This window comes from Oncorhynchus keta, chromosome 12, assembly GCF_023373465.1.
Source record: "Oncorhynchus keta strain PuntledgeMale-10-30-2019 chromosome 12, Oket_V2, whole genome shotgun sequence".
Lineage (NCBI taxonomy): Eukaryota > Metazoa > Chordata > Actinopteri > Salmoniformes > Salmonidae > Oncorhynchus > Oncorhynchus keta.
In genome coordinates, this window is record NC_068432.1 from 19830443 (window position 1) to 19849658 (window position 19216).

At 39.9% G+C, this 19216-nt stretch overlaps 2 protein-coding genes across 2 annotated transcripts; both read right to left on the reverse strand.

Moving 5' to 3' along the window:
* Nucleotides 1–2240: 2240 nt before the first annotated feature.
* On the reverse strand, nt 2241–5679 carry LOC118391086 (uroplakin-3b-like protein 1). The gene is made up of 6 exons (XM_035782096.2): nt 5511–5679; nt 4076–4243; nt 3601–3832; nt 3411–3493; nt 3176–3305; nt 2241–3017 (listed from the first exon to the last, which is right to left on the reverse strand). The coding sequence occupies exons 1-6, from the start codon at nt 5566–5568 to the stop codon at nt 2822–2824; spliced, it is 867 nt and encodes a 288-aa protein (XP_035637989.1). The 5' UTR covers nt 5569–5679; the 3' UTR covers nt 2241–2821.
* A 2523-nt stretch (nt 5680–8202) lies between these two features.
* LOC118391087 (PRKR-interacting protein 1 homolog) lies at nt 8203–18888 on the reverse strand. Its single transcript, XM_035782097.2, has 6 exons — nt 18722–18888; nt 15751–15829; nt 15366–15466; nt 15192–15277; nt 15017–15081; nt 8203–10121 (listed from the first exon to the last, which is right to left on the reverse strand). The coding sequence occupies exons 1-6, from the start codon at nt 18848–18850 to the stop codon at nt 10024–10026; spliced, it is 558 nt and encodes a 185-aa protein (XP_035637990.1). The 5' UTR covers nt 18851–18888; the 3' UTR covers nt 8203–10023.
* Nucleotides 18889–19216: the final 328 nt, after the last annotated feature.

Consider the following 19216-nt stretch of genomic DNA (forward strand, 5'->3'; position numbering starts at 1 on the left):
CAGTATATCAAGCAGGGGCACAACCTTCCCTGAGGACAGGGGGGACATATTTAACATTGGAATGTGATACAAAACATGTGTGCTTTAGGACCCTGCGGACGCCTCCGAGCAGTCGGGTAGGCTTTTTGGAGTGTTTGCCCGACTGGATTTTGGACTGTGCAGACACCACAGAGCGGTCTGACAGGCTGTGTGAAGGCAAAGCATAGTTGAGCATAGTTCAGTGTGTAACTTTTGCGCTCTTTCACTGAGTTGTAAAAGGTAGCAGAACAGAAACTGGCTACTCTTTAGATGACTAATGTAGCTGGCAAGGTAACTGTTGTTTAACTTAACAGGAAAAACTAAACTAGTGTTTATTTGCAGTGCTGCGCTAGTATTGTAACTGACATGTAACGTTAGCTAATGTTTCTTCCCCTCTTGACTGAGGTGAATGAATATGCTACGCTAGTGAGTAGCAACCACAACCACAACCACAGCCACAGCAACCACAACTCTAGCCTCTATTTATCAGTCAGACAGCGATATGAGGTGGCTATTATTACTATCTAACAGCAGTTGTTGGTATGGAAATGTTTTGTAGCCTTTGTTTTGTCCCGTTTCAGAAGTGAATGAACTTGGCAAGCGTTCACCAGTCGATGTACCGTTAGAGAGAGAGCTGGTCAAAAGTTGGCTTACATTAGCTATTATTTTTGCCTCACTCAAACTTGACCTGAATCAAACGATGAAACAATCGGACAAACGATTGAAGATTGATCTTTTTTTCATTGCAATGTGAGTTTTATTAGTCAGTATGGCAATGTTATTTTATTGATCTGTTAGTTTGCCTAGCTAATTCCCTACTTTTCACACTGACACAGTAATAAACAGCTCTTAACATTACAGGCTTCACTGTCATGGTGCACAGTAGAGGTCTGTGTGGGACCGATTTCTTCATCCTGCTCCTGCTGGCTTTCTGTCTGACTCCCACCCGCTGCAAGAACTTGTCCCAAGTGCAATTTTGTAGTATATTCAGTGAATGATTCAAAGTTCCATCTTGAATTGATGCTTAAACCTATAGTAGCTACATGACAGCTGCTTAAGCTTAAAGCTACTGTCTGAGATCTGGGAATAACTGGTCATTTCAATTATTGCAACACAATATTGATTATTGAATTATCATGGATCTAGTTCAGTCTTATCAATCACTTAAATATATTCAATAATCACTTACCTAGCTTGATGTCTGTGGGCATTTTTGCTTACTTTTGTTTTTCTAAATAGAGATGGCTAGAAGGGCCATGTGTCATAAAGAATTGTGTAGAAATGGGTTTTAGATGCCCCCAAAAATGGGAGGACCAGGGACTGTAGTGACACCCCTTGCACTGAGATGCAGTGCCTTAGACTGCTGCACCACCCGGGAGCCCTAAAAGAAATCATAGATTGACTATCAATAATATAATAATACCTTTAGCAAAAAAGTGTATTTTTAATTTACAATAATGTAGGATCTATGAGAATAGAAAGGTACAGAACTTTTGTGGAACATCACAGCACAGTTTAAAAATATATGGCACATAGAAATAAAAACTGGATGGTGTTCAGAGGTAGATGGGAGGAGTTGAGTGGAGATGTAGGATGGGAATAAAAACAAACAAAAGATAACTATTGTAAAATATACTGTGTCCGTAAAATGTATATAGTATGTATAAGCTTGAAGTAGAAACCTAAGTGTTGTTGTCCATTAGTTTACTCTAATTAGGGGAGGGATGCTAGGGTTAGGGGAAAATAATAAAGAAAAAAATATATTGGAAATTATGCATTAATGGCAATGCTGGTAAACGCTTGAATACATTTAGTTTTTTAAAAATCACAAAAGTAGTGCACTAGGCCTTTACTAGTCAATCAATCATATGTATTTATAAAGCCCTTCTTACATCAGCAGATGTCACAAAGTGCTATGCAGAAACCCAGCCAAAAACCCCAAACAGCAAGCAATGCAGATGTAGAAGCATGGTGGCTAGGAAAAACTGCCTAGAAGGGCAGAAACCTGGGAAGAAACCTAGAGAGGAACCAGGCTCTGAGGGGTGGCCAGTCCTCTTCTGGCTGTGGCAGATGGAGATCATAACAGTACATGGCCATGATGTTCAAACGTTCAAAGATGACCAGCAGGGTAGGCCTCCGTCTTCTGACCTTAGCATACGTGTAGTAGGTATGTACGGCAGGACCAGATCGGAGAGATAGGTAGAAGCAAGCCCATGTAATGCTTTGTAGGTTAGCAGTCCTTTATTACTAGTCCTTTCAGCACAGGCATCACCCCCAGCTGTCATTTATGTTGATTTAAAATGTTAAGGGGTTAGCTATTATCTGACAAAGTTTGCTAAACAATTTTTTTTAATGTTCATTTTCATAGAATGACCCATTTACACACTACACAGCAATGATGACAGCATATAGGAGATATGAGAGAAATGGAGTATTATGAAAGTCTCTTTCTATTTTGATTATTGTAAAAAGGGAGAAAAATAACTATAAATATATAGTTCAAAAAATTAGTTTTGATTAGCTTGGTGCACTCAATTGCATATTTTTTTGTCTAAATAGATTATATTTATGACACAAGTCATTGCCTCCAAATAAATTTAGCCTATAACGTAAATTTAACATTGTATTTTAAACATAGGACTCGACTCCAGCTATTTTAAATGAAGCAACAAAATTAGACCTCTAAATAGCTATCAAACCCCCAGCCTTAATATAATAAACATATTGATCATGAATGACAGTAAGAAATTTATGTTGTGTCAATGAACCACTAAGTGCACCATTTTCCTCTCATAAACACTTACTACAATTCTGTGGCTGGTTTTTTCAAATCATAGTCAGTGTAGCTCTTGAGCCTAATGGGGCTAATGGCTGTGGGTCTCTGTGGCTCATCCTCATAAGCACGGTTTACATAGGGGGAAGGCTCCTTCAAGTTGTGAGTGTCATACATGCGCACTGATCCTGGAACTTGGATTTCCTTTTTCTCCTTCCGACAGCAACTGCAGAGGACATAGAGGGTTGGAAAAATCAATGAATGTCAGGTAGCCTATTAGATACATGCTAAGTAGCCAACTATGGAAATGGAAATGAACATTGTGTCTATGAACCCTATGTCTATGAAGTTTAACTGGGAAAGGAAGTAGGCAATATGACTCACAGGACATAGCTCAGCATGATGAGCAATAGCAGCAGCAGCAAGGCCAGGAAGGAACACAGGATAGATGTAATGACAATCATGGACGCAGACCTTCCAGCAAAGCCATTCCCAATGCTTTCAAGGTCTTTCACTGGAGGAATAGACAACGGTGTTATTTTAACGTTTAGCAGAGGTACATGGAGATTTCTGATTTACTGAATACTGTAGATTCAGAAAATATATGGGAAGTCCTTACAAGGGTAAAGAGTGATGTTGTTGGACCACAAACTCTCCGCAACAACTGTTTTGTTCTCTGGGTTGATAAGAACATACCTAAATCTGAAATAGTGGAAGAACATAATTTAGGTTGGTTGCATTGAATTCACACAATGGTACTTCAACTTAGATCCAAAGTCAATGCACTGTGGTGAAGGAGCGGTTCTGACCTGGCAGTGGAGCCAACAGGCAATATTCCATTACAGTTCGTAGTGGAACAGCTACCGTCAGAGCCAACCCTGAAGTAGTCTGTTCCAGCGACGATGGGGCAGGGGTAGTCTTTCTGAAGCCCCAACTTGGTCAGGAAGTATTTCTTTGAGGTGTTGGAAGAGAAGGCGGTTGGATAAGGAGAGAGGGTGTCAATGAAGGACCTGTTCTTGTCGGCATCATAATTGCTCACTCCTGTTGAAATGTAACAAGGTTGTAGAATAAGAAAGAACAAAAATTGCAATACTGTGCTTTCTTTGTCTTTGTTCTGTATGTGAAGTACAACATACTGTATCTACTTTGGTGCACCAAAACGTTCTGAAATGTTGACATTGCATGTCTTTTTCTTTATAAATCAAAGACGGAAGAATGTTCAATTGCTCTTCCTGTATGCCATTTGGTTTTATATTTCCTATCAAATGCAGAGGATTCCAGTACCTGTATCTATGGCCGATACGAGCCATAATTCACAGGTAGTAGTAGAATTGCAGGGCAAATTGGCCAGACTGTCGAAGTAACAACTTGGGGACGTCAGTATCACTGAATTAGTGGTCAGTTTCGCAGCCAGGCTGGAAGGGTTTATTGCAGGAGTGTTGTTGACTGGTACTGTGAAAGGACAAAGAAAAAAACATTTAGACTATTCCCAAAAACTATTGATAATTTGATCATTACAATGAAAGAGAACGTTTTCTAGTCTAAACCGTTTCCTCTCTTTGTTTTTACAGATTCTTCTTCTACCTGAAATGTTTCAACACACATTTTTGGTGTGTTGAGTGAAACTGCAAGACGGTTATATAAAAACCCTGTAAAAAAACTGTTATGGACTTTCTATCCAACTTTGCATCAATATATTTAATTGAAATGACACATCTGTCATCTTGCCCAATTTCTCAATACTGGCCAAACCAGTGAGGGAGGTCAGGTTATTGTGCAACATGAGACGTCACACTACTCATGTTCAGTCATGCCAATTGGATCTGAAAACTACACCTAGTAAGTACGTCTCCTCCCAATATTGTAGGTGTTCCATTCAGCATACCTTGTGTTTTTTTCCACACGTATTTAAGTGACTAATTTCTGCAATGTTGTTCAGCAGAAACTCAGCACATCTGACTAATACTGATGGAGCCAGCTTGATAGTTACACACATTAAATCTGAAGAAAGGTTGCTCTCTTATAGTACACATTTTGTTTTATGGAACCCACCTGTTTTTCAGTAAAAACTCTGACACGTATGCTTTCCCTGTAGCCAACTGAATACACAACAGGAACTCCAAATGACATTAAACTTTGCAAAACAGTTACATGCAGCCTACATTCAATGCCAAAAAAACACATTTCAAATCCCCACTTTTTTTAATTGCTGTGATTTGTTTTCGATTATGATCCATTTAAAAAACATATGAGCTACCATACCAGGCCTCAGGAATGGCTAATTCTGGAGATCCCTTTGATCTCAACTGAGTTGGATAAATTGGATTTGTTTGGGTTTTTTACACCTTACTTCTGGATTATCTCCAAAGCTCTCTAAAATTGGAAGGGTTAGTTCCTCTAGGGCTGATTGAGGACCTTTTTATTGATTTGAGTTGTTTGTTTAATAATGATTGCTTTTCTTGTATTGATGTTTATAGTGTATATTAATGTATATGTTTGATACAGGGCTCATCTGTAAAAGAGACCTTAGTCTCAGCATGACTCCCAGTCAAAATAATGGTTAAATAAATACTAACTTGCATAACTGAAACTGAGGTAAATACCTTTAAGATCATATGTGAAAGATAATCCTGGATATTAATAACTTTAACAATCCACAAAAAAACCTATTCAGACACTTGACATATTGTGAATATTACAACTGAAAAAATCCACTTACTTTGACAGAACCCAGTCCAGACAGACAGGCACAACACTACATAAAATAGTAATGCCATTTCTTTGAACAATTTGGTATGCTGTATGTTGCTCACTGCGCCTGGGAATGTGACTGAACTTAGCTGATGTGAACCGTTCCTAAATAGATTCCCTACCCATCCCTTTTTAAAAGAGAATGAATCAAACACAGGTTGGTCTGTATGGGTGTGTGTGGTAATTCCTGATTGAAACCATTTGTGGTGTTTGCTACAGGTGTTTTGCACGCCGAGACATGCATACTCTTTTGTTCAATTTTGTTTTATTTGCTTAATACACCAAAACCGCATGGCATAGCCCATGTTGACTATTATTTCATTCAGGTGAATATTCATTTGACATATTCTTGGCAGGTATTACCAGTTACTCAATTGTTAATTCATTTCTCCAGAGATGTGGTTTATTACATTGTAAACGGACAGGTGTAAGAAACAATAATTATGTCAAAGCTTGAGAATCTGTAAATATACATGCAGAACTATTCAAAGTTATTAGTCTTCAGTTGTATTACAAACATATGTTCACACCTTCAAAGGGTATCCTATGCAAGTCAAATAACACTTGTAGGAATTGAAACATATTAAACAGTTTAGGGTGTTTTTCAAAATGAGACAAACCTGATTTGATCAGCTATGTAAAACTATAGTGATCACGTTTTATATAAAAGAAAATACATGTTATGCCTTCATTGTAAAGCAAAGTGTATTTTCCTTAATGGACATTGCTGTAGTAGTTACTAAGGTGGTGTGTGCTGTAATTTGTGATCCCAGGGCTACGTGCAGGAGAAGTTGACATCTATCTGGTCTTTGGAAGACTGAAGTCAAAAACAGACACACCTCAAGATGAGACATTAGTTGGTAAAGAATATGTAATGGGCTGTATAACCTGGTATAACTTAGAAATTCACAAGTCATTTTTGTTGCCTTGGCATTTATTGAAATTAACCCCACTAACTACCCATTGTTAGGTTATGTCCCTGTGTGCCTCACCAGTCCAGCACAGCTCCCATCAGATCCTCAAAAAAGTTATACAGCTGCACCATTGAGAGCATCTTGACTGGCTGCATCTCCGCTTGGTACAGAAACTGCAAGGCACCCGAACACAAGACGCAAGAGGGTGGCGAGTACAGGCCAGTACATCACTGGGGCCGAGCTCCCTGCCATCCAGGACCTCTATACCCAGTGGTGACAGAGGAAGGCCCCCAAAACATTGTCAAAGACTACAGCCACCCAAGCACGGCAAGCAGTACCAGTGTACCAAGTCAGGCACCAAGAGGACCATGAACAGCTTCTACCCCCAAGCAATAAGACTGCTAAACCAGGCTGCTAAACCAGGCTGCTAAATAGCTACTCGGACTACCTGCATTTACTTAACTCTCTTTCACCGACTCACACTGGTCTCTACCCACATACACTACATAAGCCCACACACGCATACTGACGCCACACACTCACCATATACGCTTCTGCTACAGCTCAGTCTATTATCTATCCTGTTGCCTACTCATTTTACCCCTACCTATATGTACATAGCTACCTCAATTACCTCGTAACCTTGAACATCAGCTTGGTGCTGGTACTCCCTGTATATAGCCATGGTATCTTTACTAGTTGTTATTCGTTATTCACTGTGTATTTTTTTCTCGTGTCACTATTTTTATTTTCTTTAACTCTGCATTGTTGGAAAAGGACCTGTGAGTAAGCATTTCACTTGTTAGTCTAAAAATGTGACATAACATTTGACTTTCATTTGACTACAAACAAAATGCGTTGAGACTAAACAAGACATTCAGACAGCTTCATAAATATAGGCAGCTGTTGTTTACATTGTCAACTGCACTGCTGCATCTCCAGTTCTACAACTTTAGAGCAACAACCCACTTCGGAGGTAGTCTAGACTTTTCACAAACTTGGTAGATGTGGAAATAAGATTAAGCTTGCTTTTTAAAAATCTTAGAATAGGAACAATCTAAATAGAATGTTACATTGAAAACTTAGTTCAGTAGAGAAGTTGACACCTATTCATTTACCATTCAAACGTTTGGACACCTACTCGAGTTTTTTTTTTTTTTTTTACAATTTTCTACATTGTAGAATAATAGTGAAGACATAAAAACTATTAAATAACATATGGAATCATGTAGTAACCAAAAAAGTGTTAAAAAAACATATTTGATATTTCTCAAAGTAGTCACCCTTTGGCTTGACATTTTTGCACACTTGGCATTTTGTCAACCAGCTTCATGATGTAGTCACTTGGAATGCATTTCAATTAACAGGTGTGCATTGTTTATTTGTGGAATTTCTTTCCTTCTTAATGCATTTGAGCCAATCAGTTGTGTTGTGACAAGGTAGAGGTGGTTTACAGAAGATAGCCCTACTTGGTAAAAGACAAAGTCCATATTATGGCAAGAACAGCTCAAATAAGCAAAGAGAAATGACAGTGCATCATTACTTTAAGACATGAAGGTCAGTCAATCTGGAACACTTCAAGGACTTTCAAATGCAGTCACAAAAACCATCAAGCGCTATGATGAAACTGGCTCTCATGAGGATCACCACAGGAAAGGAAGACCTAGAGTTACCTCTGCTGAGGAGGATAAGTTCATTAGAGTTAACTGCACCTCCGATTGTAGCCCAAATAACTGCTTCACAGAGTTCAAGTAACAACTTTATTTATTTTATTAAAAATCTTTACTTGACTAGGCAAGTCAGTTAAGAACAAATTCTTTACTTACAATGAATGCATGAATCAGGCCTTCGTGGTTAAATTGCTGCAAAGAAACAATTAATAAATGACACCAATAAGAAGAGACTTTCTTAGGCCAAGTAACATGAACAATGGACATTAGACCGGTGGAAATATGTCCTTTGCTCTGATGAGTCCAAATTTTAGATTTTTGGTTCCAGATGCCGTGTCTTTGTGAGATGCAGAGTAGGTGAACGGATGATCTCCGCATGTGTGGTTCCCACCATGAAGCATGGAGGAGGAGGTGTGATGTGCTTTGCTGGAGACACTGTTGGTGATTTTATTTAGAATTCAAGGCACACTTAACCAGCATTGCCACACCATCCCATCTGGTTTGCACTTACTGGGACTATGATTTGTTTTTCAACAGAACAATGACCCAACACACCTCCAAGCTGTATACGGGCTATTTGACCAAGGAGAGTGATGGAGTGCTGCATCAGATGACCTGGCCTCCACAATCACCAGACCTCAACCCAATTGAGATGGTTTGGGATGAGTTGGACCGCAGAGTGAAGGAAAAGCAGCCAACTAGTGCTCAGCATGTGGGAACTCCTTCAAGACTGTTGGAAAAGCATTCCAGACAATACTTTGAAGAATCTCATTTTGATTTGATTAACACTTTTTGGATACTAAATGATTCCATGTGTAATTTCATAGTTTGACAATGTAGAAAATAGTTAAACCCTTGAATTAGTAGGTGACCAAAATGTTTTGTTCATTGGATGAACAAGAAACATGCAATAAAGATGACAACATACCCTGCAAAGATTGCTTCCTGGTAAAGTAATTGCAGACCCATGTATTACCCAGGTTATTACTGCAAGCACTTCTTTATAAAAATCTTAATACAAGCATTTGCTTTCCTCTTAGAAAAAAAATACTCAAATTTCCATTATCCTTCCCCAAATTCACGAGTGGAGAGTGACCCTTATAAGAGTTGTCCTGATCAGCACTGTGAAAATTGCTTGACAATGCTTGTCCTTAAGTAAATGTATGGCTTATGAAATTGGGCTATCATTTAGTAATAAACTATTCCAGAAGATTCTACAGGAGGAAAATACAGCAAATATAGGCCTTATTCTTCCCAGATGTTTATTAAAAATATATACACAAGTACAGTATAAAAAAAATAAACAAGTGAGCAATTATACTACCACACAAAAGAAAATGTTTCAAATGAGAAACACCTGTATCATTGCATTCATTAGGGCACACTGTAGCAAAAGGTTTTGCAACAGAAAATAAAAATATGTATTTCTTATAGGAGCATTTCAAGTTCAGGTATTCCTCCCTGTTTCAGTCAGTTTTCCTCTGTTTGGTGCCTAATAAATGCGAAGCCCAGCTTCGTCAACCTCGAATCACTGAATTGGAACAAGGTCCTCTAAAACCAGTGTTTCCCAAACCTGTTCTTTGAGTACCCCCATCGTCAAGCCCTCAATGAGTTGCGTTTGTCCAGGGCTACAACAAAAAATGTGTACTGTTGGCGGTACCCGAGGACCAGGGCCAGGTAACACTGCTCTAAACTACAAACATGAGTTTGGAATAATGTCAGTTCCCTAACAGAGGCTCATCTCCCTTTGTTCTCTCTCAGATGTCTATGGAGTTCATGACATTGATAAAAGCTGGGCTGTGTTGCTCAGCTGTGTTGATTTCTAAACAGGTATTAGATATTGACCCCCCTGTTCAATTTCTTCCTGAAGTGTGTCTCATGACCCGGTGGCAGGCATTCACCTCTTCCCCATGACGAAGCTGGGCGCCTCTGCATCATCCTCAGCCTCCCTCTCCTGGTCGTCCTCTTCACTGCTGGAGGAGGACTTCTCAGAATCTGAACAGAGGGTACAATCTAAAAATCAGTCTCTTCTGCCATAACTTATTACCTTTACCATTTTCCACTAAGAAACTGTACTGGGCCGGGTTTAGTGTTCAATCTAAGCTGTTTTCCAAAACCATTGCTACCAATGTTGCACTTAAATGCTAGTAATCTAACAAATGCATCAGACCACTCAGAAGTGTCTTTGGATTATATGTTTCCCCTCCCGCGTCACTTTACACCATAAAAGGTAAAAAAGAGGGCTCTAGGAGTTATATCCATTTTGGCATGGACATTATCATTGAGGGCTTCTGCAATTTCAATGTCAACTGGGTGGGGATTCCTATGGGTTGGGAGTAATGTTCCCCAGAGAAATGCTGTTCATTGTAAGCCTACATTCCATAAGACATGCAGGCCTTGAAAAAACATGCAGGCCTTGACATTAACCTGTTTATCCACTTGTCCTTCAGACAAGGAGGCGACTGAAAACACTGCCACTATAAGTACCTTTCAAAGTGCCTAGAAATGTACACGTTCTGTGCTCTTGTAGGAAGCAATCATTCCCCTAATGCTGGCTACAAATTATAAAACTGTGCTAACAACTAACTAGCAAAGGACATGAACAAAATGTGCAAACGTGGCTACATGCCGCTCTCGCTTTAAACTCAAAACAAGCGTATCTACTCACTACCACTCATGCTGTAAACACAGTCCAGTTAAAAGTAAATGGCACAGATCCATATGAAAATGGTCTATTTGCATATAGGCCTACTGCAGCTCTGATTGGTTATGCCCCACCGGTCTGTGTAGAGTACGGGCTGAGTTGTGTGTACCAATGCAATAGAATCCATCTCCGATGCGTTCTGCCTACAACAACATCTCTTGCATAGTTCCTTTTGTTGTTTCGGTATGTTGCATATAAAATGGCTAATATTGCATTGATTCGATCACAATTTCCACAGTAAAGGGAAATGTTGATAGTGTTAACAGGGAAAACTGTAGAACAGTGGTCACCAACCTTTTTCAAGATCACAGAGTTAAAATGCAATTTTAACTGGATTTGGGGTTTGAGAAGTCAATGAGAGAAGTGAAAAAAAATCTTCCCTAGTTATTAATTTTCTCAATCTAAAGGCACAACCTAGATTCAAGCCAATGTCTTAAGTATTTGAACATGTTATTTCTCCAACTTCATGAAAGTGACAAACTGACACGTTTCCCCCTGTCAAAAACAACTATTGAAAGCAGTCCCTTTTGATTTGGACTGCATATGCGCAGTTCGGTGCAAGACAAAGGTTGCTGTCTTTTATTCGTATTTACAGATGGCATACAAGTTTGTTGTAAAGGCACAAGAATGTTCACATGTTTGAGAAGGCATTTGTTAAATTACGAGCCTAGTTGGTTTAACCACAGAAAAAGTCAGCAATCTTCCCGCTAGCCATGACTGGCTGAGATAATAAGTGGGCTGGACATGCCGAGAGATGAGTTTGGATTGGTCTGCCATATAGCATGCTTCTGTCTATTTGAGCTGGTCAGTATGTCTAGGTAATCCTGTCTAATGCGGCTTTTTTTTTTAATTGTGTACTAAAACTACATAAGTGTTGCTCCCCACTTTTTGGAGGACTGAGTTTTTGAAAATCAGTGTAATTCAAATACGATAGCTAAGGAGATTGAGAAAAACACCTGTCTCAGGATTACATCTTCAAACTAAGGGCAACCAATGGCATCCGACAGGAGACGCGTCCAACCATGAATGATGTATATGGGTAAGATAGTCTAGCTAGCTACCTTTTCAGATATTACAAGTTTAAAATTGACAGAAAGAGCCATTTGCGTGGCTAGCCTAATGTTGGCTAGCTAACATTGAACCTGGTTGGTTAATCACCTGCAGATTCAGGCATAATAATAAAGTCATGAGTTACGATTGTTCATTGTTTAACTAGTTAAATTTAGCTAAATGTGTTTGACATTATTATTTGTATCTCAGCTATTTGCTTGGATAGCTATAGCCTAATGTTATCTAGCTTACATTAAACCTGGTTGGTTAGCTACATGCAGATTCATGTTGGCCAGCACTCGTCTCAGTGTGCCAGAGAGCGCAGAATAACTGATTATTTACGAACGCTCAACACCCGTTGAATGTGTCCAGTGTCAGTAAACGTTGGCAAAAAAAGTGTAATTAAATTGTTGCCAGCAGCACAGTTCGTCAACAACGCTCTGGATAACCAGCTCTGCTAGCGTGAGAAAAATGGTTAGAATTCGGGATTTCTTATTATGTGTCTGGAAATAGCTAGCAAGCTAGCCAATGTTAGTCAGTTAGCTCGTCCAGTGTACACTCAACGTGAAAAGCTCTGAATTTGCGATCTGACAACACAGTTGCAGTCACCAACGCACTGAATAACTTAACAGCCTAGCCAGCTCTGCTAGGTCGAGTAATGTTCAGTGAGCTGTTCTCTCGCACTTAAAATGTCTGGAAACAGCTAGCAAGATAGCTTGGGTGCTTGACTGCTGTTAGTACATTAGGATCAACCCTTAAAGAGAAGGGTGGGGCTAAAGCTTAAGAACGGTGCAGAATCGGGGTACACGAAGGGCTCTCCAATAGTAGTACCAAAACATTCAAATTCCATTTTCTCAAAAGCAAAATTACTTTCCCCTTGTTCCTCAACTGTAGTGTATGATATAACATTTTGTAGCTCTGAGTCTCTGCTTTTATCCAATGTAAAAAATACAAAAAAACTATTTCAAGTTTTGCTACAAGACTGATTTGAGCCAGTCGGCCACAAATGTCCTCAATTAATCTAAACACAATATCCCATAATGACAAAGCAAAAACAGGTTTTTAGAAATGTTTGCAAATAGAAAACAGAAATACCATTTATTTTTTTAAACCTTTATTTAACTAGGCAAGTATGTTCTTATTCTTAAATTACAATAACTGCCCAAGAACAGTTCAGGGGCTGAACAGATGTTTTACCTTGTCAACTCTGGGATTCGATCCACCAACCTTTTGGTTACTGGCCCAGCGCTCTAACAACTAGGCCACCTGCCGAATTCATAACTATTCAAACCCTTTGGTAGGAGAATCAAAATTGAGCTCAGGTGCATCTTGTTTCCATTGATCATCCTTGAAGATGTTTCTACAACTTGGAGTCCACCTGTGGTAAATTCAATTGATTTGACATGATTTGAAAAGAAACACACCTGTCTATACAAGGTCTCACAGTTCACAGTGTGTGTCAGAGCAAAACCAAGCCATGAGGTCAAAGGAATTGTCCGTAGAGCTCCGAGACAGGATTGTGTCGAGGCACAGATCTAGGGAAGGGTAACAAAAAATGTCTGCAGCATTGAAGGTCCCTAAGAACACAGTGGCCTCCATCATTATTAAATGGAAGAAACTTGGAACCACCAAGACTCTTCCTAGAGCTGGCCGCCCGGCCAAATCGAGCAATAGGGTGAGAAGAGCCTTGGTCAGGAAGGTGACCGAGAACCCGAAGGTCACTGACAGAGCTCCAGAGATCCTCTGTGGAAATAGTTGTCCTTCTGGAAGGTTCTCCCATCTCTGAAGCACTCCACCAATAAGGCCTTTATGGTAGAGTGGCCAGACGGAAGCCACTCCATAGTAAAAGGCACACGACAGCCCGATTGGAGCTTGCCAAATAGCCCCTAAAGGACTGACCATGAAAAACAAGGTTCTCTGTTCTGATAAAACCAAGATTGAACTATTTGGCCTGAATGCCACATCTGGAGGAAACCTGGCACCATCCCTGTGGTGAAGCACGGTGGTGGCAGCATCATGCTGTGGGGATGTTTTTCAGCAGCAGAGACTGGGAGACTAGTCAGGATCGAGGGAAAGATGAATGGAACGAAGTACAAAGAGCTCCTTGATGTAAACCTGCTCCAGAGTGCTCAGTATCTCAGACTGGGGTGAAGGTTCACCTTCCAACAAGACAACGACCCAAAGCATACAGCCAAGACAATGCAGGAGTGACTTCAGGACAAGTCTCAATGTCCTTGAGTGACCCACCCAGGGACCGGACTTGAACCCGATCGAACATCTATGGAGACCTGAAAATAGCTGTGCAACAACACTCCCTATCCAACCTGACAGAGCTTGACAAGATCTGCAGAGAAGAATGGGAGAAACTCCCCAAATACAGGCTATAGTCGCTGCCAAAGGTGCTTCAACAATGTAAATGTTATAAATCAGTTTTTGCTTTGTCATTATGAGGTAGATTGATGAGGGGAAAACAATTTAGTCAATTTTAGAATTAAGCCATAACATAGCAAAATGTGGAAAAAGTCAAGGGTTCTGAATACTTTCCGAATGCACTGTAAAGTTACTTAAAAAGACAATTTACCTATTTTTTTAAAATCATATTTGACAACAATCACCTAAATAAAAGCTAGATGGGAGAATTTAAAATTCCAAAACAATGAATTTAGCAATATTGATTTTGTTATCATGTTTGAGCAAAATAAAGCATTAGCCATGGCAAAAGGTATAGATCTTAAGAAAATTAGCTTTAAAAACAGCAAAATCTTCTCTCAGCTTCATGGCAGAATATGTAGTCACAGGAAATCATATTTAAAACTGAAACATTTTCTCTCAGCTCCATGGATACATTTGTAGATTTGCAGGAAATTGGCTTAAAATTACAAAAATGTCTCTACACCGCCAAGATGGGGGTCTCTAAAATTCAGCAACACCGACAGGCTGACCATGCCCATTGCCACGCCCTCCACCCAAGCCCCTTTCTGATCCAGAAAACCCCTGCTGAAGCATAATATGCGAGTACAATTTGGCTCCTGCACTGGCCATAGCAACACAGGTAATGGACTTGCTTTTGCACTTAAGTCTGAAGAGAACATGTTTCAATGAAATCCATCACTTAAATATTAATTGTTTAATTTACCTTCAACGTTGTTGGCTTCCTGCTTGGCTTTCTTTGCCATAAGCTTCTTCTGCTTCAGCTTTTCCCTGAAATACACAAATGTGTAATGTAACAAACCAGCAAGTATAAAGTTTATAGCAGAGAATAAAAATTCTATAGATTTTATTTTTAGTGGGTCCTTGATTAATGTACCAACCTTTTCTTCCTGCGTTTGGCTGTTCTTTCATCAGCTGCCTGTTGGTTATCTGACACCTTGTCAAGATAGTCCAAATCCATCTTTTGCTGCAAGAAAAAGAAAAGAGTTTATTGCTGAACCCCAGCGTTTAAAAGAAATTGGTTCCCATGAGAAACGAGAAGGTCAGCTGCCCACCTTCTCAGTCATCTTGTCCAGGAAGTCCTGTCTCTGATACTCTCGCCTGCGAAGGTGTCTGTACACATGGAACTCTCCACTGCCAGCGCCTGCACTGGAGCCTGGGGAGATTCATTACACATCTCATCAGCGGGCTTAAAGGGATTTTTATTAAAATCAACTCAGTAGTAGGGGGTAAGATTTCCAGTGCCGGAACTGTGCCAACATGTCATTGCCTACCTAATAATGTGATAGTGTGTATGTGCGTAGATAACGAGTCTTGCAAGATAAATAACCATAATTCTTGCAGAGCTCGCTCGACAAGTTGGCTGCAAAAAAAATAACTTGCCCTTGCTAATTCACAAATTATTCCACCACAGGTATTTAGCTAAATTTGCAGGCTTACCCATCACATCCCGCACAAACTCCGGAGGAGCCCGAGGGTTCCATTCTTTTGGTCGGTCTGGGATAGGAGCAGGTTTATCCTACAAACATACATGAGTATTTATTTTTACGACAATTAGCTAGCTAGTATTGTCACTCACTGTTCTAGCTTGCCTAATACAGACTTACCATGGTTACCCCATGGACATTCAGTCTGAATTAAGTTACCCTAAGTCTCTACAAGCCAGAATGTTGAATAAATTATATTTAAACTTACTTTAATGGTTTCCCATTCTGTTGGTCCTTTTGATGGAAGGAAGTGGTGATAAAATGTCCACAGGAAAGCATAATTAAATTAACATTTCAAAGTGCTTCTTCTTTTATGGTATATTGGCGATCACACAATTTAATGTGCATCCTGCCACCTACTATGCGGGATGGAAACAGGATTCCCCCCAAAAAACTGAACTACCAGAAACAAAATATATATATTTTAACATTAAACAACTTTTGTAAAAAAATAAATACATCGCTATACAGGCTCATGGGGAACCTGGGAGTGTGGGTTTTCCAGCGCCAGTACCCCTTGCAAGTCTTCAGATGTAAAATCCTTGAGTCCCAAAAACATTTCTGCCACAGCCACAATAATGTCCAGTTTCCTCGACTTCTTTGAGACTTGTGCTGTACAGTTTAACTGTGGCAATGAACACAAAATCAATTTAACACACAGGGTCTCTTGTCTGGCAGCAAACATTTACTACAGGCTGTGGTGTATCCACTACCATAAATTCTTTTAAATCGCCTCTGCATAGGAGATTCAATTGACCACTCTGACTTTTGCAACCTCAATTTCCTTCACTCTTACAGGGCATTCCAGGAACTCAGGATCATAATCCCCACCACAATTGCAACAACGTCATCCTTTTACACACCATTCTTCAGTATACTCTGTTCATCTGCACACACTTGAAACATGGCCAAATCCTTTTGAATTCTTACACTGCAGTGGTTTAGGGATGAAAGCCATTACGGCATATCTTACATAACCAAGGTTCACCTGCGTGGGTATTTGCTCTTTATCAAAAAACAACAGGACCGACAGACTTTCTTTTACTCCATTCACCCAGCGGGTCAGACTACGGGCACCAACCACATCAGGAATTCTCTTCAGGTATTCAACATGAACATACTTCGTCACCCCTGAGATGACTCCTTTGTTGTCCTGATTCTTTTGAGGCCCACTGCAATCTTCCTCTGCTCTTCAGAAATTTAATTAAACAAAATATTACCACTCCTGAGCTGTGTTGAAAAACTCATACTAACCATACTATTTGTGACTTAAATTGAGTATGTAGTATGCTTATTGGTCATAGTATGGAAAGAGTTAGTATGCCAAAATGTCCCAGATGTGGTCCTACAGTCGCCAAAATACGAAGTATAAAAGCAATGGACAACATTTCCATGCTTTTGGGGCACATAATGCAATTCTTCGGAAATGGGCGTGGCTTCACAACGTTTTCAGATGTGTTGGCTCCGAGTACATCGAACTTGCCAGTATATCTACTTTATGCGAACAACCCAACGTTTATTGACTTGATTATTCACGTCATTCATAGCTTAGCTAAGTGGTATAGTCGTTCGGGTCTGTTCATAAATTCACTCTGAATATCTACTCTGATTTCAGAGCACTCTAGCCTGACTGCCAGAGGCAGAATGCAGAATAGCTGATGAATTTACAAACGATCGTTGAATGTGGCCGGTGTCAGTAAACATTGGCAAAAAAGCGTAATTAAATTGTTGCCAGCAGCACAGTTAGTCACCAACGCTCTGGATAACATGAAAACTGCCTAACCAACTCTGCTGGGGCAAAATGGTCAGAGTGAGGTGTTCTCTCATTTGTGTCTGGAAGTAGCTAGCCAACATTAGCCAACATTAGCTTGGGTGCAGTTGAGGTCAGAACGCTCAGATCAACCCTACTCCTCCAAAGCACACTCCAGGAGCGAAACTCTCAGAATTTATGAATGGACAATCAACGCCCTGATTTTACAAACGCCCAAAGCACACTCTGGCACTCCAGATTGAATTTACAAACACACACACAGCTAGTAATTTGTTATGCTAATAAGAGAGCAAGAGGTTGCATAGCAACATAATCAACTTCCTGTAGACAGGCGAAGCGCTAGTATGCTCAACTGAAAGGATACCGTTCGTTTACAGTATAATAAAATGAACTAATAATATATACTCATTGAGTATGTACAACACAGTAAGTTAGTATGGGTATTCGAACACAGCTCATGTCACTCTGACGTCATCATTTTCGAAACCACAAACGGGTTTTCCACATATGCATCCGAACAAGAAGCAATTCATTATAATTTACTGCACTCCAATCTTAGACGAATTCATTTTCATTCGTTTTCGATACTACTGTTGTCACTACAGACTTCCTGTTTAATTCGAACTCAGCATCCACTTCCGCCATCTTCGTCACCTAACTAGTTCCCTGTCGCCCCCTACTAACGAAACCTTTTCAAAGCGCTGGTAGTGCATTCAAGTGCCTTATCACCTGAAACGGTTGCGCATGTAAATACATAAACGTGTTCGCATTATTTTGGACGTTTTGTGACATGTGATATAAACCATTACCAGCGTTTGGAAAAGTTGGTTTATTGATACTGTACTTTCCTGCGGATATTTTTCTCAAATTCCTACCCAAAAAAGGACAAACCGCACACACAAATGGCACAGTAACGTTACGTTGAATTACAATGGTATTCAGCATTATGGCTTGTAGGGCTTGTGAGATGAATTTTTCCAAACAAATGAATGCCATCAATCTCAGACTGTGAATCAGGGAATGTTCTAGCTAACTATCTGCGTAAACAGAATCACTGCGTTTGGCGCTAACGTTAGCTAGCCTTGCTGGCTGTGGAGATAAACATGAAATCTTTGACTATATCCTCAAATAACCCCCCCCCCCCGACACTTACAGGGTTTCTCATCAATCTCTCCAATTTAAGGCGCTGCTCCTCTGCCGGAGTTTTGGCTATAATCAAAGGTTGAGATTCCTTTCCTGACGGTTTCCCAGGTCGACCATCTTTTTCCCTGGTCGCCGACATCTTTAGAATATGATGTTTGTCTTCTTCTACATTGATTTGTACGTAAAATGTTTAGCTCCACCTAGCGTACTGGGGCTGCATACTTAGTTATAAGGGGGTGCAATGCTGGAAATTAAAAATTAGTATGAACAAAATTGGAGGTTATTATTTTACCTATGGTATATTAGGCAAACACAAATAACGATGTTCTTTCAAATGAAGGTAATGGATTTACCTTTCAGAATGTTATTCTAAAGAAGGCTCAGTACCTCATTGGGAAAATTGCAATGCAGAGTTTTTGATTAGCCAGTAGGGGGCACTCCTCCCTCTAGTTTAAAGGATCGATCTGCATTTGCTACTACCATTTTTTTAACTTGTAAATTCATG

Bases quoted from the DNA above. Each gene is read 5' to 3' on its own strand.
- LOC118391086 (XM_035782096.2), bottom strand. From the start codon at position 5,568: ATGGCATTACTATTTTATGTAGTGTTGTGCCTGTCTGTCTGGACTGGG. The intron at 3,306-3,410 runs GTAAGGACTTCC...CTATTCCTCCAG, and splicing joins CAACATCACTCTTTACCCTT to TGAAAGACCTTGAAAGCATT. The intron at 3,018-3,175 runs GTGAGTCATATT...TGTCCTCTGCAG, and splicing joins ATCATGCTGAGCTATGTCCT to TTGCTGTCGGAAGGAGAAAA.
- LOC118391087 (XM_035782097.2), bottom strand. From the start codon at position 18,850: ATGTCGGCGACCAGGGAAAAAGATGGTCGACCTGGGAAACCGTCAGGA. The intron at 15,467-15,750 runs GTAAGCCTGCAA...GAATCTCCCCAG, and splicing joins GTTTGTGCGGGATGTGATGG to GCTCCAGTGCAGGCGCTGGC. The intron at 10,122-15,016 runs GTAAATTAAACA...CCCTCTGTTCAG, and splicing joins GGAAGCCAACAACGTTGAAG to ATTCTGAGAAGTCCTCCTCC.